This window comes from Hipposideros armiger, unplaced genomic scaffold (assembly GCF_001890085.2).
Source record: "Hipposideros armiger isolate ML-2016 unplaced genomic scaffold, ASM189008v1 scaffold_319, whole genome shotgun sequence".
Taxonomy (NCBI): Eukaryota; Metazoa; Chordata; class Mammalia; order Chiroptera; family Hipposideridae; genus Hipposideros; species Hipposideros armiger.
The window spans coordinates 188493-201823 of NW_017731669.1; the positions used below are offsets into that span (position 1 = coordinate 188493).

The 13331-nt window shown below is 41.6% G+C and overlaps 1 protein-coding gene and 1 long non-coding RNA gene across 3 annotated transcripts in view; one reads left to right on the plus strand and one right to left on the minus strand.

The window, feature by feature from the left end:
- WAPL (WAPL cohesin release factor) overlaps positions 1–6639 on the minus strand; it is a 97223-nt gene extending 90584 nt beyond the window's left edge. For both annotated transcript variants that reach the window (XM_019660516.1, XM_019660514.1), the window contains exons 1-2: positions 6182–6639; positions 2866–3386 (exon numbers count right to left, since the gene is read on the minus strand). In XM_019660516.1, the coding sequence (XP_019516061.1) occupies positions 2866–3364 (499 nt within the window). In that variant the 5' untranslated portion in view covers positions 3365–3386; positions 6182–6639. The remainder of the gene's footprint in view (positions 1–2865; positions 3387–6181) is intronic.
- A 143-nt stretch (positions 6640–6782) lies between these two features.
- On the plus strand, positions 6783–13100 carry LOC109392195 (uncharacterized). Its single transcript, XR_002126012.1, has 2 exons — positions 6783–7090; positions 9577–13100. It is a non-coding gene; the product is annotated as an uncharacterized LOC109392195 (long non-coding RNA).
- The last annotated feature ends 231 nt before the right edge of the window (positions 13101–13331 follow it).

The window sequence follows — 13331 nt, forward strand, 5'->3', positions numbered from 1 at the left end:
TGTCCACACTGTATATACTACACATCCATTAGTCACTTAGTAGCCTTCTCTGTTATCAGATGACTGTCACAATACCACAATGCTTGTGTTCAAGTACTTTACTTAATAATGACCCCAAAGCCATTCACGTAACTTTTATTACAATATATTATAATCGTTCTATTTTATAATTGTTGTTAATCTCTTACTGTGCTTAATTTACAAATTAAACTTTGATATAGGTATGCATGTGTAGGAAAAAACATAGGATATATAGGGTTTGGTACTATCTGCGGTTTCAAGCACGGGGTCTTAGTATGTGTCCCTTACAGATAAGGGAGTAGTAATCTAATTACACGTGACAAATGGTCTGAATAAGCAGGAACATTCCACTGGAAGGATACTATGAAACTTAGCTTATATACTCTGAAAAGCTTGATCATAAAATTCTCAAAGGTTCTCGAATAAAATGCCTGAACCTGACCTGCAAAGGATTTCAGAGATTTCTGAGACCTAAGTAGGTATGTATACAAGCACTTTTATCTGAAGTTCAAAATTTTGTCATTCTCAAAAAAATCTCTAATTCCAGAGGTTAGGAATCACTTTAGATTTATAGAAACCCCTTTTATCAAAAACTTAGGTTTGGGTTTCTAAACTTCAACTAAAATCAGAAGGCTTTCTGAATGAGGGTAAAGGCAATGACAATATGAGATATAATGCAAGAAAAAAGTTTAGACATGGGAAAGTGCCCAAATTTTAGAGAGAATAAGCAAACGGGAAAAAGTCATAACGTACAGAAGTATTCCCAGAACTATAACCAACTGTAAACATATAAACTTACGAATATTTGTGAGAACAACTTAGGATAAGACTACTACCATGAGAATTAAAAGCACTCCCTCAAAGTTCCCTTCTTATCCTATAAGGGGCTGCTCTGGGTAGCCAAAGAGGAGAAAAAAATGAAATATTCATAGTGCTACACCATTCCCTTCCCACTAAGGGTGCCTTGTGGAGGAGGAAAGAAGACAGACAAGATGTTCTTGAAGATCTCTATCTGTATTTTAGCATATATTTTCTCCTCACAAACCCATTATAATGGAGTTTGGATTCTGTCAGGCCACAGTATCAGCACCAGAATTACAATTCAGCTACATTAGACTGGGAAGCTATTACCTCATTTCTACAGAAAACTGTGTCCAGTTCCCACCAAACAACTTCATATGGCAGAATGAACATTTATATTCTAGATGTTAACACCAGCAAAGCTACCTATGCAGTTGCTGCCTTTGAATATTTAACTTCCAATTCCGGTTCTCCCTCCACATAAACATTCATCCCCTTTGATACCCTCTGCCTGCCAATGATGCCCTATTCTCCAAAAGACAGCACTTAGGGAAGACTGTGTCTGCCTTCCTTGACCAGTTTCACCACTTCCCCAGCCTCATCATCCCTCCTCCAGCCTATCTGCCCTACATTGTGAATCAACTATCCAAAGACAGCGGGAGAGGGCAGTAAGAACACTAGACAACTGTAGTGGAACAGCACTCCCAAAGCCTAGCACAGTGCTCAACCTTGTTGAAAATCAATCTCATTCCCATTCTGTCACTAGCTGACCTTGGACAGTCATTTGACCTCTTCTTTGAGCCACATCTATAAAATGAGAGCTGAGTTAAAAGTCCATTTTGGCTCCAAGTTCTACAATTATAACACATTTTTAGGAGCTGACCTGGAAACAGTTTTTATGCTCCGTTTTATGAAAAGTTAAACTAACCTTAAGATATGAACAATGCTTCAGGAGAAATGTGGGCAAAGCATAAGGACTGCCAAATCAGAATTAACCGGGAAAATCAAGGGAATGACAATAACAGCTGGCTCATCCTCTCATCCAAGGGCAAGAGTGAAAAATGTTCAGCATTTTTACTGTAACTATGCAAAGCAGTCTTTTATCATACTGTTTGAGGCACCTTATACCAAGCCTCCACAGGACAAAGTTCTCTTAAGAAGTTGGTACTAAGAAAGTTTTGTCTTTACTTCTTTGCAAAATATGGGATCTATACAACCTTTTATATCACTAAACTTTGCCAAGAAGTCAAGAACTAAGGTTTGTTTTCAACTACAGTGCCATCCTTGTCCTATTGCTAAGACTTACACAGTCTCCCAGCCATATCTGATCTTAGCTCGTCAGTCTTTTAGTTAATTGCACACTCATCATTTTTATAAGTCTCAAATCCTTTACCAAAGGAGTAGAGGTACAACTGATAAAATATATTGTTTTAGGAATGAACACTAGATGCCAGATTTACAAATTAACATTTTAAAAATACAACTGGTTTTGTGGATTAAAACCTATTAATACAAGTGGCTACCAGTGCCAAACAGACTACAAACTAATCTCAATTTGCAATGAAGTTCAATTATTCAATGTTTGCATTCAATACCTCCTTAATCTTCCTAAACTAGTTTTGGAGGAAAGCCTAACACTACTAAACCTAACTAATCCTCACTGTAAATGCTCATCTCATTTTCATTATCAGTAACCATCCAAATCCCCCAGAGTAATAGAAATGAGATACTGTGTAAGCCTAACACAACAAAGAGATGTTTCTTATTGGAATTGGAGTTAGGGATTTATGAAAGACTGTTCCCAAATGTACCTACCATGAGTTAATAGTCTGGACACATTATTATCCAAGTTGTTTAAATAAAATTTCAACCCCCAATTGGTTTCTTTAAAGTTCTTAAATTTTTCTACAAAGTTATCTATGGTTCCCATTAATCATAAATGCAGACAGAAAACCCAGGAAGTATATTTTAGAATTTACATCATTTAACTAAATGGCTTATACAAAGCTCTTTTGGCTCAGAATAAAGAAAATCAAAGCTTACCTGAAGTCTTTAATTTAGCACAGCTACTTTTGCTGGTATCATCTTCTAAGATTCGGTTTGTGCTCTTTTCTTTCTCAAGCAAAGTATCCTCCAAATGTAAGCATTTATCAGAAACAACACTGTCTTCACCCACTGCATGACTAATTTTGCTATTAGCTGCAAGTATAGAAGTGACGTCTTCCAGCTGAGCAGTTTCACTAGTTTCTGAATAAGAGGAACCCTTTCCCTGGGCTAAATTCTTTGAAGAAACTGGTAGAGACTCATCATCACTATCAAATCCAAAAGGATCACCAGTATTTTCTTCTTCTACCTTAGGTTTCTTCGGAATTTCTTGGATATCTGGTTTGAAATTGGGCCTCTTCTGCCCTAATTTAGCCATAAATGTGGTCTCTCCCCATTTTGTGCTAAGGGTGGTCCGTTTGTTGGAAAAGACTTCATCAAATTTTGAACTGCCATTTCCTCCTTTCCTACTGTATGTTTTCCCAAATCTGGATGTCATTTTGACACCTGTTTCATATTCTCTGTGGAAAAAAAAATGTAAGAAAATATATAACCACCACATACTTAAGTGTTAACACTGAATATAAAAATAAGAACTCAGGGATTCTCCCCATGTGGCTTTTCAACATTCAAGATACAAATCTTTAAAATTGTTAAATAAATATGGGGAGAGTATACAAAGAGGGGGGCCTCATTTTTTATTCTATATACTTCCATGTCAACTTTTTTTTTTTTTACAATCAGCACATATTCATATGCTGCTTACAAAGTAAGACTAACCAACTCATTATACAGCATACACAAAACCAACCTATAGTGGAACATCAATTTTTTCATGTTTAAATGAATCTACTTATTATTTCCATAAACATCACTTTTACCTTTAAAAAATAATCTAATAGGGTAATTATCCCTAATATAAAAATCTTAAGCACAAAATGTTCATATTTTGCAGGGTCACAGAAACATCAAATAATTGACTAAATTTAACTCTTTGTAATTTCAGAGCACTTATTCACGACGGGGTGGGGGATTGGGAAAATTGTGCTATTTCCTCACACATTAGAACCTGCAGCTTTTAACTCAAGCTTAAAGATTCTGATTCTTGGTCTAATGTAATTTAAAGCATGATTTGAAAAACATTCCTTAGTTGGTCACCTCCCTAGCACAATAAACCATACTTAATCTATCTTCCTTGTCCCTATAGTACTGTGCTCATTTGCTGAGTTATATTTTCTGGAGCTGTTGAACTCCGGCAGATCACAGTGGTACATGGATTATTAAATGAAGCAACAGAAACATTTAACTTTATTTTCCTCTCCACTTCATAAAAGATAAAAAATTCATCTGATGAATCTACATGTTAATAATAAATACTAAGACAAGAAAATTTTCAGGACAAAAATCAGGGGTCAAACATTTTTAAAAACTAATTACAGTACTTTTTAAACACTATCAATTCTATCCATTTCTTACACTTTGACCTTTTAAAGTTTAAATATCAATATAATAAATACAGCTAGAAAAAATAAACAATTGCCTAAGGGCTTGAAAAAAAATCTTCATACTTTGAAATTTACAACTGGAGTGATATTTGACTTACACATTTGAATGTGTTTTGATCTATACTTTAAATGTTTTCCCTTTATTAACTTAAATTCTTGTAATTTATAGTGAATCGCTATAAACTTAGTTTTATATATATATTCAGTAGAGGATTTTCCCCTTTCTTGCTTTGTTAGAAGCCAACTCTAATTTGACAAAATAATTAATTTAATCATCATACACATGTGCATTAAGAGTACACAGTTTGTTTAAAAGACCTTTTCACACGTCACCAAACATTTTCCTAACGGAGATCTATTTCCTCTTCTACTGTAGACTTACACTAAGAATCTTACTGTCCTTCTTAAGTATATCCTAAACAAAACTAAGTATATTTATTTGGCAGCTACAAAATAAAGTATTTCTTTTCATTTCTCTAAGAATGTAAAGCCCTGATCTACAGACCTACATTTACACACACCAACAAAGCTGGAACGATTTGGATACACTTACACGGTAATGACCTAAAAATGCTGACTAAAGGCCAAACCAAAAATGTACACTTGAGCTCCTTCAGGCCCACACCAGAAAAACTCATTGCAAAATGGTCCTAAAACCACAAAGCATTCACTGTTCCAAGTTGAAAGTCTGCAGGTGAATATTTGGTATTACAAAATTAATTATTTTAAGTGGTAAGAAAATCATGCTTGTTTTTTTAAAGAGTTCATATATTTTACAAATATAAACTGAAATACTGATGAAATAATGCCAACGATTCTCTAACTTCAAAGAGTGTGGAATGTAAAGCATGGAAACAAGAAAAATTTAGTGAAGAGTTAATAACTGTTCAATCTGAGAGATGAGTACATACATGGGAGTTCATTACATAATATACCCTTACTTTTGACTTCCTTTATAGTTTTCCATAATGTCTTTTTTTAAAAGTCACTAGACAGATTATTGTGATGGCATTATCTAAGCCTAGAGTGTAAAGTGCGTAAAAATTCAAAAATAAGTGTGCGGACATACTTGACATAATAAGAATATTTCAACTACACAAGGCTTTTTTGCTCAGGTTTCTTCCCCTTCCAAAGACTATCATCCCAACTATGAAGGAAAGAATGATTCAAAACTAAGTATGGTCGCTGGGCCTTTTCGTTAGCCCAAAGCCAGGTCGAATCTTCAGGGAAGCGCACTGGGATAAAAAGTCCTCACACTTTAACCCCCATCCAAATCAAGTCTTTCGGCTCCCCAAGGGTTTAGGAATGAAAGCCGGAATAGGCAAAAGTAACCACCCAGAAATCCTCACCTGCGGGTGGTCTGTGTGCCTAGGGGTAGCGAGAGAAGCGGGCCCCCTATGGCTGAAAGCTCCCGCAACTTTTCTCCTCCCCGCCCCCACCGCCCAGGAAAGGGATGTTGCTTCCGACGCCCCGGAAGCCTCTGCCATCGAATCCCCAGGGCAGGGTAAGGCCTCGGAGACGACCAGGGGCGGAGGAAAAGACGGCCAAGGATTCGGGGCTGAAACGAACACACTCGACCGCGCTTGGGGAGGGAAGTAAATTAGCAGCCGCCCGGAAAGAACTCAAAAGCAGGACAAATAAAACCGAGGGGGAAAAAAAAAAAAGAGTTCTCAGGTCGTTCCCCTGCCCAACTTCCTTAGAGGCCGGGTAGGTGAGACAGCGCGACTTCCATCACTCCCTGCCAGACCCCTGCCTCCCCCACTCTCACTAGCTCGCTCCGGGCCTAGGCAGCCGCCCGAGACCTCACTTACCCTCGGCGCCTGGCGGGTGCTTTGGCCTCGGGCCGCCTCCGCCTCTCCCGCCCCCAAAATCCCACGGGCCGGTGCCGGAGTCCTGCGCGGGAGGACCAGGCCGGTTGGTGCGTAAAGAAGGGCAAGGGGCTCCGCCACCGTCAGAACCCGCGACTCCGCTCGCGGTAAATAGAAACCTGGTGGAAGGGGGGGAGGAGCGGCGGCACCGCAACTTCCCTCCCCGCCTTGAGTGCAGCCAGCAGGGCCTGGGCCTAGGCCTCCCTGGCCACCGGAGCCGGTACTGGAGTCCGCTACGTGCCCCCGCTGGGCCGCCGCCGCCTCCTGCGCCGCCGCTTCCGCCGGTGAATGGTCAGCGCTGGAGTTTGAACAGGGCCCTGAACCATCTCAACGCCATTTGCGCTCCCGGCCCCCACCTCCTTCCTCCAACAGCCGCTCGCTCCGTCACTCCGCTTCCCACAGGCCCCGCGCGGCTGCCTGACCCCGCAGCCAATCGCGCGGCCGCTTACTCAAACCGCCGCGCAGGCGCCGCGCCCCGCATGCTCCGGCGCCCGCCATTGGCCCGGCCGCGGGGCCCGACGGGAGTTGTAGTCCCGGTCCGCGAGGTCGCGCGTGCTGAGCCCTGAGCGGGAGTGGGCGACGGGCTTAGGGGCTCCCGTGGCCTTGGCTTCCCCGGGCTCGGGAGCCAGCTTCAGCTCCTGACCCCACTGGGAGACGCAGGTGTCGCGGGGGAGAGTCGGGGGCGCAGTGCAGGCAGCTGTGTCAATCGTTTCCCCCCGAGGGACTCGCCAGTGTCTGGGGACGGTGGGTTGTACAGCTGCGCCGGGCCTGCTGGAGCCGCCTCCCGGGAGCGGGGAGCTCGCGGCTCGGAGCTGCCCTCGACCCAGACTTGCCCGTGCTGGCTCGGCGCAGGTAACGACAGCGGGAACGGGGAGGCCCGGGGCGCTAGGCACCCGACGCCGCAGCCACGAGCGATGGGGGCCGCGGCTCTTTAATGCGCCCCCTCCCACCCCTCGGTCCTTAACCTTCGTAGTTCTCCCTCCGTCTGCCCCGCACCCGTTAAAAGTGACCCCGAGAATATTGGATGGTATTGAGGAATTATCGTTAACCTTGTTGGGTGTGATAACGGCAATGTGGTTATGTTAAAAAAAAAAACAGGCATACTAAAGGTTTTACAAAATAACGTGTCTGGGATTTACTTTAAAATAACTCCTATAAAAACTGAAGGAGGACCAATCAAACAAGCCAGTGAGATGCGTACACACGGCTCATTATTTTAGCCTCTCTTGTATACCTGAAATTTTCAATAATAAAAAGTTTGAGGAAATGAACCAGCGATTGTCTCGGGATGACAGGGAGGTGGGAGAAAATGGAAAGAGTTTTAATTTTTCGCTGTACACTTTTTTTGTGCTATTTAAGGTTTTCGAGTGAATGTATTACCTTTTCAAGAAAAGGAGAAAGTTTGGGGGATTTTTTAAACTTTGTTTTGCTTTTTAAGGCTGTAGTGGGAACACGGCGTTCTAAAGAGTAGCGCGATCGGTATCTCCCAAGAGGTGCATGATTCATCGGGCTCCGACGGCCCTGTTTGGTGGGCGGTTAATGGAGATCCACCGGGAAATTAGAAAACTACTAAATTGCTTTCAGTGAAAAGCCCGCCCCTTGTTGCACAAATGGATTATTTGCTTTTAAGTCACCCAGAAGTTACCAAGCTCCTCCAAAAACTCCGAATAAAGAAAAAATAGTTCGGAGATCCTGCAGCCCTTCCCAATAGGAATTTAAGCCGGATCCTACCTTAGTTGAATTGTTTTACTTTCGCGCCACTGCTTGCAAAATTAATATTCTGACATTTACAATTTCCCAAATACTTTCTTTGATTCAAAATACATCAACTCTTAAGTAGCAGATATGAATGGAAGTTATAACAGATCTGTGTATTCCACTGGGGGTGGTGTGCACATAACTGTTTTATTTAGGTCAGTTTTGTCTTTTTTTAAAATCAACATAGGATCTTGTTTTATCAGTTTGTTTGAAGATTGCCTGCAGAGGTTGCAAGCTGCACTTACTATAATTATTTAAATGACACAGTGGTGGGTGCTAATTAAGGAATAATTATCATCAGAGGCAAAAGCTAAGATCAAAAAGCCAAAAGTGGTGGAAAGACAATTTCAAGATCTTTTGTACAGAGTGCTGTGAACCCTCCAGGACTAAAGGATGGATTCATTGTTGCCCTAACCTGGCTGGCTAGTGCTGGGCACGTGGCTAGGTCAGTGACTGCACTAAGCCAAAGTGGAAGAGATTTTTTTTAAAGAAAAATCTGTGGAGCCCCCTTTGAGAGGCTTTTTGTGGGGTAGTTGTGTGAAGTAATGGAATTTAGTAGTATTAGATTCTTGCCAATAAGCAGCATAGGCTTGACCTGGGAGCTTGTTGGGAATGCGGCAGCACCCCTATCCCATCCTGACGCCACTGAATCAGAATCTGCACTCTCACAGGATTCTCCCAAGTGAGATTAGTCCACACATTAAAGGTTGACAAGCACTGATTTGAAGTACACCCATAGCATTTGTCAGCAACCTGATAGTTTTCGTTTGGATAAGGGAGGGGAAACGGGAGAGCCTTAAGAATCTACTGTGCATCAGGGTGTGATGCCAGGCCCTTCTGGAAAGCTTCATTTGCATCCTTGCCTGTTATTCCTATTTTACAACAGGTGAGGAAATGGAGAGGTTGGCATTCACTCAACTAATGAGAGAATCAAACTTTTTCTTAAACATTGGATTTTCGTTATTGTAGACATGCTTGAATCTGGGAGAAAATGGTACATGATTTGAAAAGTAAAAAATTATGTGCGTTAAAGCAGCATGTGGGTCGCGACCCCTTTGGGGGTCGAACGACCCTTTCACAGGGGTCGCCTAAGACCATCGGAAAACAAAAAGATATTTACGATTCATAACAGTAGCAAAATTACAGTTATAGAGTAGCAACGAAAATAATTTTATGGTTGGGGGTCACCACGACATGAACTGTATTAAGGGGTCGCGGCATTAGGAAGGTTGAGAACCTCTGGTTAAAGTATGTGGAAGCTTAGTATATGAATACTGAGCAGAGCTGTGGTAGGCCTCCCACCCTCGTGTGACCCACACCCAAGACAGGTGGAGGGCCTTGCCCACTCTAGGGCCACTCCTGGAAGAAGTCCAGACCCTGGGCCTGCAGGCTTTATACCCTTCACCTCCTTGGTTCCAGTGTAGCCAAGCAAAGCTCCCAAAGGCCCCACCCCATTCCCTTGCCATGGCCCTGGGTTCCACACCAGAGTGAGTGAACCGGACTCCAAGTGGGTAACACATAGGCAAATAGCTTTTTGTTTTATTTTTATTTTATTGCTTTTGTTTTCTTGGCTCTCTCAGTTTATACTCCACCACCTAGATTGGTTCTCTTCACTGCATTCGAATCAGCTTTACAAAACACACCAGATATTCAGTAGGTGCTTTCTTCTTTGCTACAATGTCTCTATGCAAGCTCTCAAATGTCTGATATTTTTCCCTCTTAAATGTTATATTTATGCCAGAAACTGAAATCCTGGATCTGAGCCAACCTTGTACCCTTTGATACTGCAGGCTGCCCTCCTGTATGCTGCCTGGAAGAGGGCAGAGTCCCATGACCTTGAGTTCCACTCAGGTGAACTTATCCTTTGCTTTAGCTGAAAAAAGAAAATCCTGCAAAGAAAACTAATAGAAGAATCTGTTCTGCCATTACTGTGACTTTGTTCTAGCACAACACATGGGAACTGTCAGAACTGGAGTTACTAATTAGAGCTATTTAGTCTTTTTCTGATAATGTGTAGTGAAATATATTACAACTTATAAAGTTCAGTTCAGAGAACTAGAAGTCAGAAATTAGCACATTGGCCACGGAAAATTTTTCTTTGTCATACATTGGAATAAAGTCATAAATTGTACACTGGACCTTGTGGTGGTTATATTTAGAACGCCCTACAAGATGTGGGCCAGACCCTGCCCTTTCCATACCGGGCAGATGTGACTGTTCAGTTAATCTCCCCTGACCAGCCGATATTCAATTGTAACACCCCCACTCCCAAATGCTCACTATTCCTACTTTATTTTTCTCCAGGGCATTTATCTGGAGAAAAAATTTATCAGGGCATTTATCAGTGACTTGAAGCTTAACAATAGTTTCATATAACCTGTGACTCCATAAATTGTTGATGGTTTTCCCAATGGAGAGGGGAATGCTTTCTGGGTTACCTTTTGTTTTTGCTTTGGATAGATTTTTATCCTGAGCATTGAGAAAATGAATACTACTAGAATCCCAATTACCTTGTTTTCCAGGATAATTGGAATATGTTCTCCAGAGATGGTGATATCCTTTGGGAAATAAACTGCTGTCTAGGTAGTTCAAAGACAAAGCTAGGGAAATTCCCTGGGCACACGTTGCCTCACAAGGACTGGTACCCAGCAACCTCTGAAGGTCCAGCTACCTGACTCTTGTCTTGAAACAGCTCTCTTCACCACAGGTTTTTCACCCTTTCCCCCCAAACAAAAACTCTCCTGGGGTGTCCCATCACCAAGACTAACGTCCAGAATCCCTATCATGACCTACAAGGTCCTGCGTGATCTGGCCCCGACTACTACGAACCCTTCCCACAGTGCCAAGCCTACCTCTGTCTATGGCTAGAACCTGCCAAACCAGCTCCTGCCTCAAGACCTTTGTAGGTGATGCTCCCTCCACTAGTCTTGGAGATGCGAGTATGCACATGACTTGCTTCCTCACCTCTCAGGTTTTCCCTCTAGTGTCTCCTAAGTAGTGCCTCCTCTGACTGTGCTATTTAAGTTCAGCTCCTTACCTGGCCATCCCAGCACTTTGTATCTCCTTTTCCTGTCGTTTTTCTCTATAGTAGTTATCTGTATGTTTTACATATTGTTTATCATTTGTTTTCTTCCACTATAATATAAATGCTATGAGGACAGGGATTGTTGGCTTTTGTTCACTACTATATGCCAAGCACATCTGGAATAGTGCCTCACACACACAGCAAGTGTGCCATAAATACTTGTTGACCGAAAACCTCGTAGATTGTGTTCAATTCTTCTGTATCTTTACCAAGATATACTAATATCTTTTGTGTGCTTGACCTATCAACAATTGCAAAAGGTACATTGAAACCTTCCACCTCTAAGAGTAATTTTGTCAATTTTGCCCTGTAGTTCTATTTTCGTTTTTATATTTTTAGGATAATTTATTGGGTACATATAAGTTTAGACTTTTTATAACTTCCTGGTGGAATTGAAAGCTTTGTAGTAATATGGGAGATTAATTGCAAAAACTGCCTGAATTTCCATCCCTCCCCTGTATGCACACCTTTTGCAATGCGACTTTGCAGCTCTTCCCAGGATCTGGGCTGGCCTTGTAACTTGTGTTGGCCAAAAGAATGTGGCAGTAGTTCTGAGCCTGAGCCTTAAGAATCCTTGAATGCTTCCACATTCTCTCTTGGATCCCTGCCTCCATGAGAACAGGACTGGGCTAGCCGGCTGGAGAATGAGAAGCCACATGGAAAAGAGCTGAGGTCATCCACCGCCAGTCAACAGCCCCCAAACATGTGAGCCTATCCCGGATCAGCATAGCCACCTACCTGACCTGCAGCCACCCACAGATACATGTGTGAGCCCACCTGGGGCCAGGAGAACTGCCCAGCTGACTTGTACACTCCTGAGCAATAATAACTAGTTATTACGTTAAGCCTATGAATTTTGGAGTGGTTTGTTCTACAGCATTATTGTGGCAATAGATAATTAATGATTAATGCCTCCTCATTTGGATCTCAGCCTTGGAAAGGCTTTTCCGACTGCGTAGGCAATCTAAATCAGCTTCCCAGTCTGTATAATTCTGGTACATTATTTTCTCAATAACACTTCTCACTCTCTGAAATGATTTTACTTCTTTATTTGTCTCCCAGCCTAGACTGTCAACTATGTGAAGGCAGAGACCTTGTTTGTTTTGATCCCTGCTCTATCCCCAGCTCAGTACCACACTGCCCAGCTGTGTGTCCACTGGACATTGGAAACATGGCTAGTCCACCTTGAGATGTGCTGAAAGTGTAAAATACAAACTGGATTTCAAAGGCTTAGTACAAAAAATATATAAAGTACCTCAATTTTTATACTAATTAAATGTTGATAGTATTAAGTAGAATACTCGTATATTATTAAAATTAATTTCATCTCTCTTGACCTTTTTAATGTGGCTACTAGAAAAAGTAATTTTGTGACTTGCATTATATTTCTATGAGAGAGTACTGATACAGAAGTTCAGAAAATATTAAATGAAAATATAACATAGACTTCGCAAAAGAAATGAGCTATCAAGCTACAGAAAGACATAGAAGAATCGTAAATGCATATTACTAAAGAGACAGAAGCCAGTATGGAACGGCTACATACTATATGATTCCAACTATATGAGATCCTAGAAAAGACAACACTATAGAGATCAGTGGTTGTCAGGGGTTCACGGGGAGGGAGGAGGAGTAATGAGATAATGAAGCACCAAGAATTTTTAGGGTGGTGAAATTATTCTGTATGATACCGTAATGGTGGGTCCATAATATGCATTTTCAAAACTCACAGAACTATACAACACAGAGAGTGAACCCTAATGTAAACTATGGACGTTAGTTAATAATGTATCAATATTGGCTTATTAATTGAAACAAATATACCCCACTGATGCTAGACGTTAATAATAGGATGTGGGGGTGGAAGGGAGGCATATGGGAACTCCCTGTACTGTATGCTTAATTTTTCTGTGAAAACTGTTTTTAAAAAAGTCTATTTTAAAAATGAATCTACTCTTGTACAGCCACCAGAGTGGTATTCCTAAAACATAAATAAACTACTTCCCTCTTTTAAAAAAACCTTGGTGCCTCCCCCCACCTCCCAGAAATAAATTTATATCAATTGGTATTTGCATGGGCATTTAGAGCTGTTTGCCACCTTACTGCCCCAATAGCCTCAAGCCGCCATTGCAGGACACATGCAATCCCCTCTACCTGGACCGTCTTCCCTCTTCACTTGTGGAACCTTATGTGTCACACACTGTCTCATAAGTTCATCATCCTCTCTTCCTTATTTCCATAGGTTCTAAA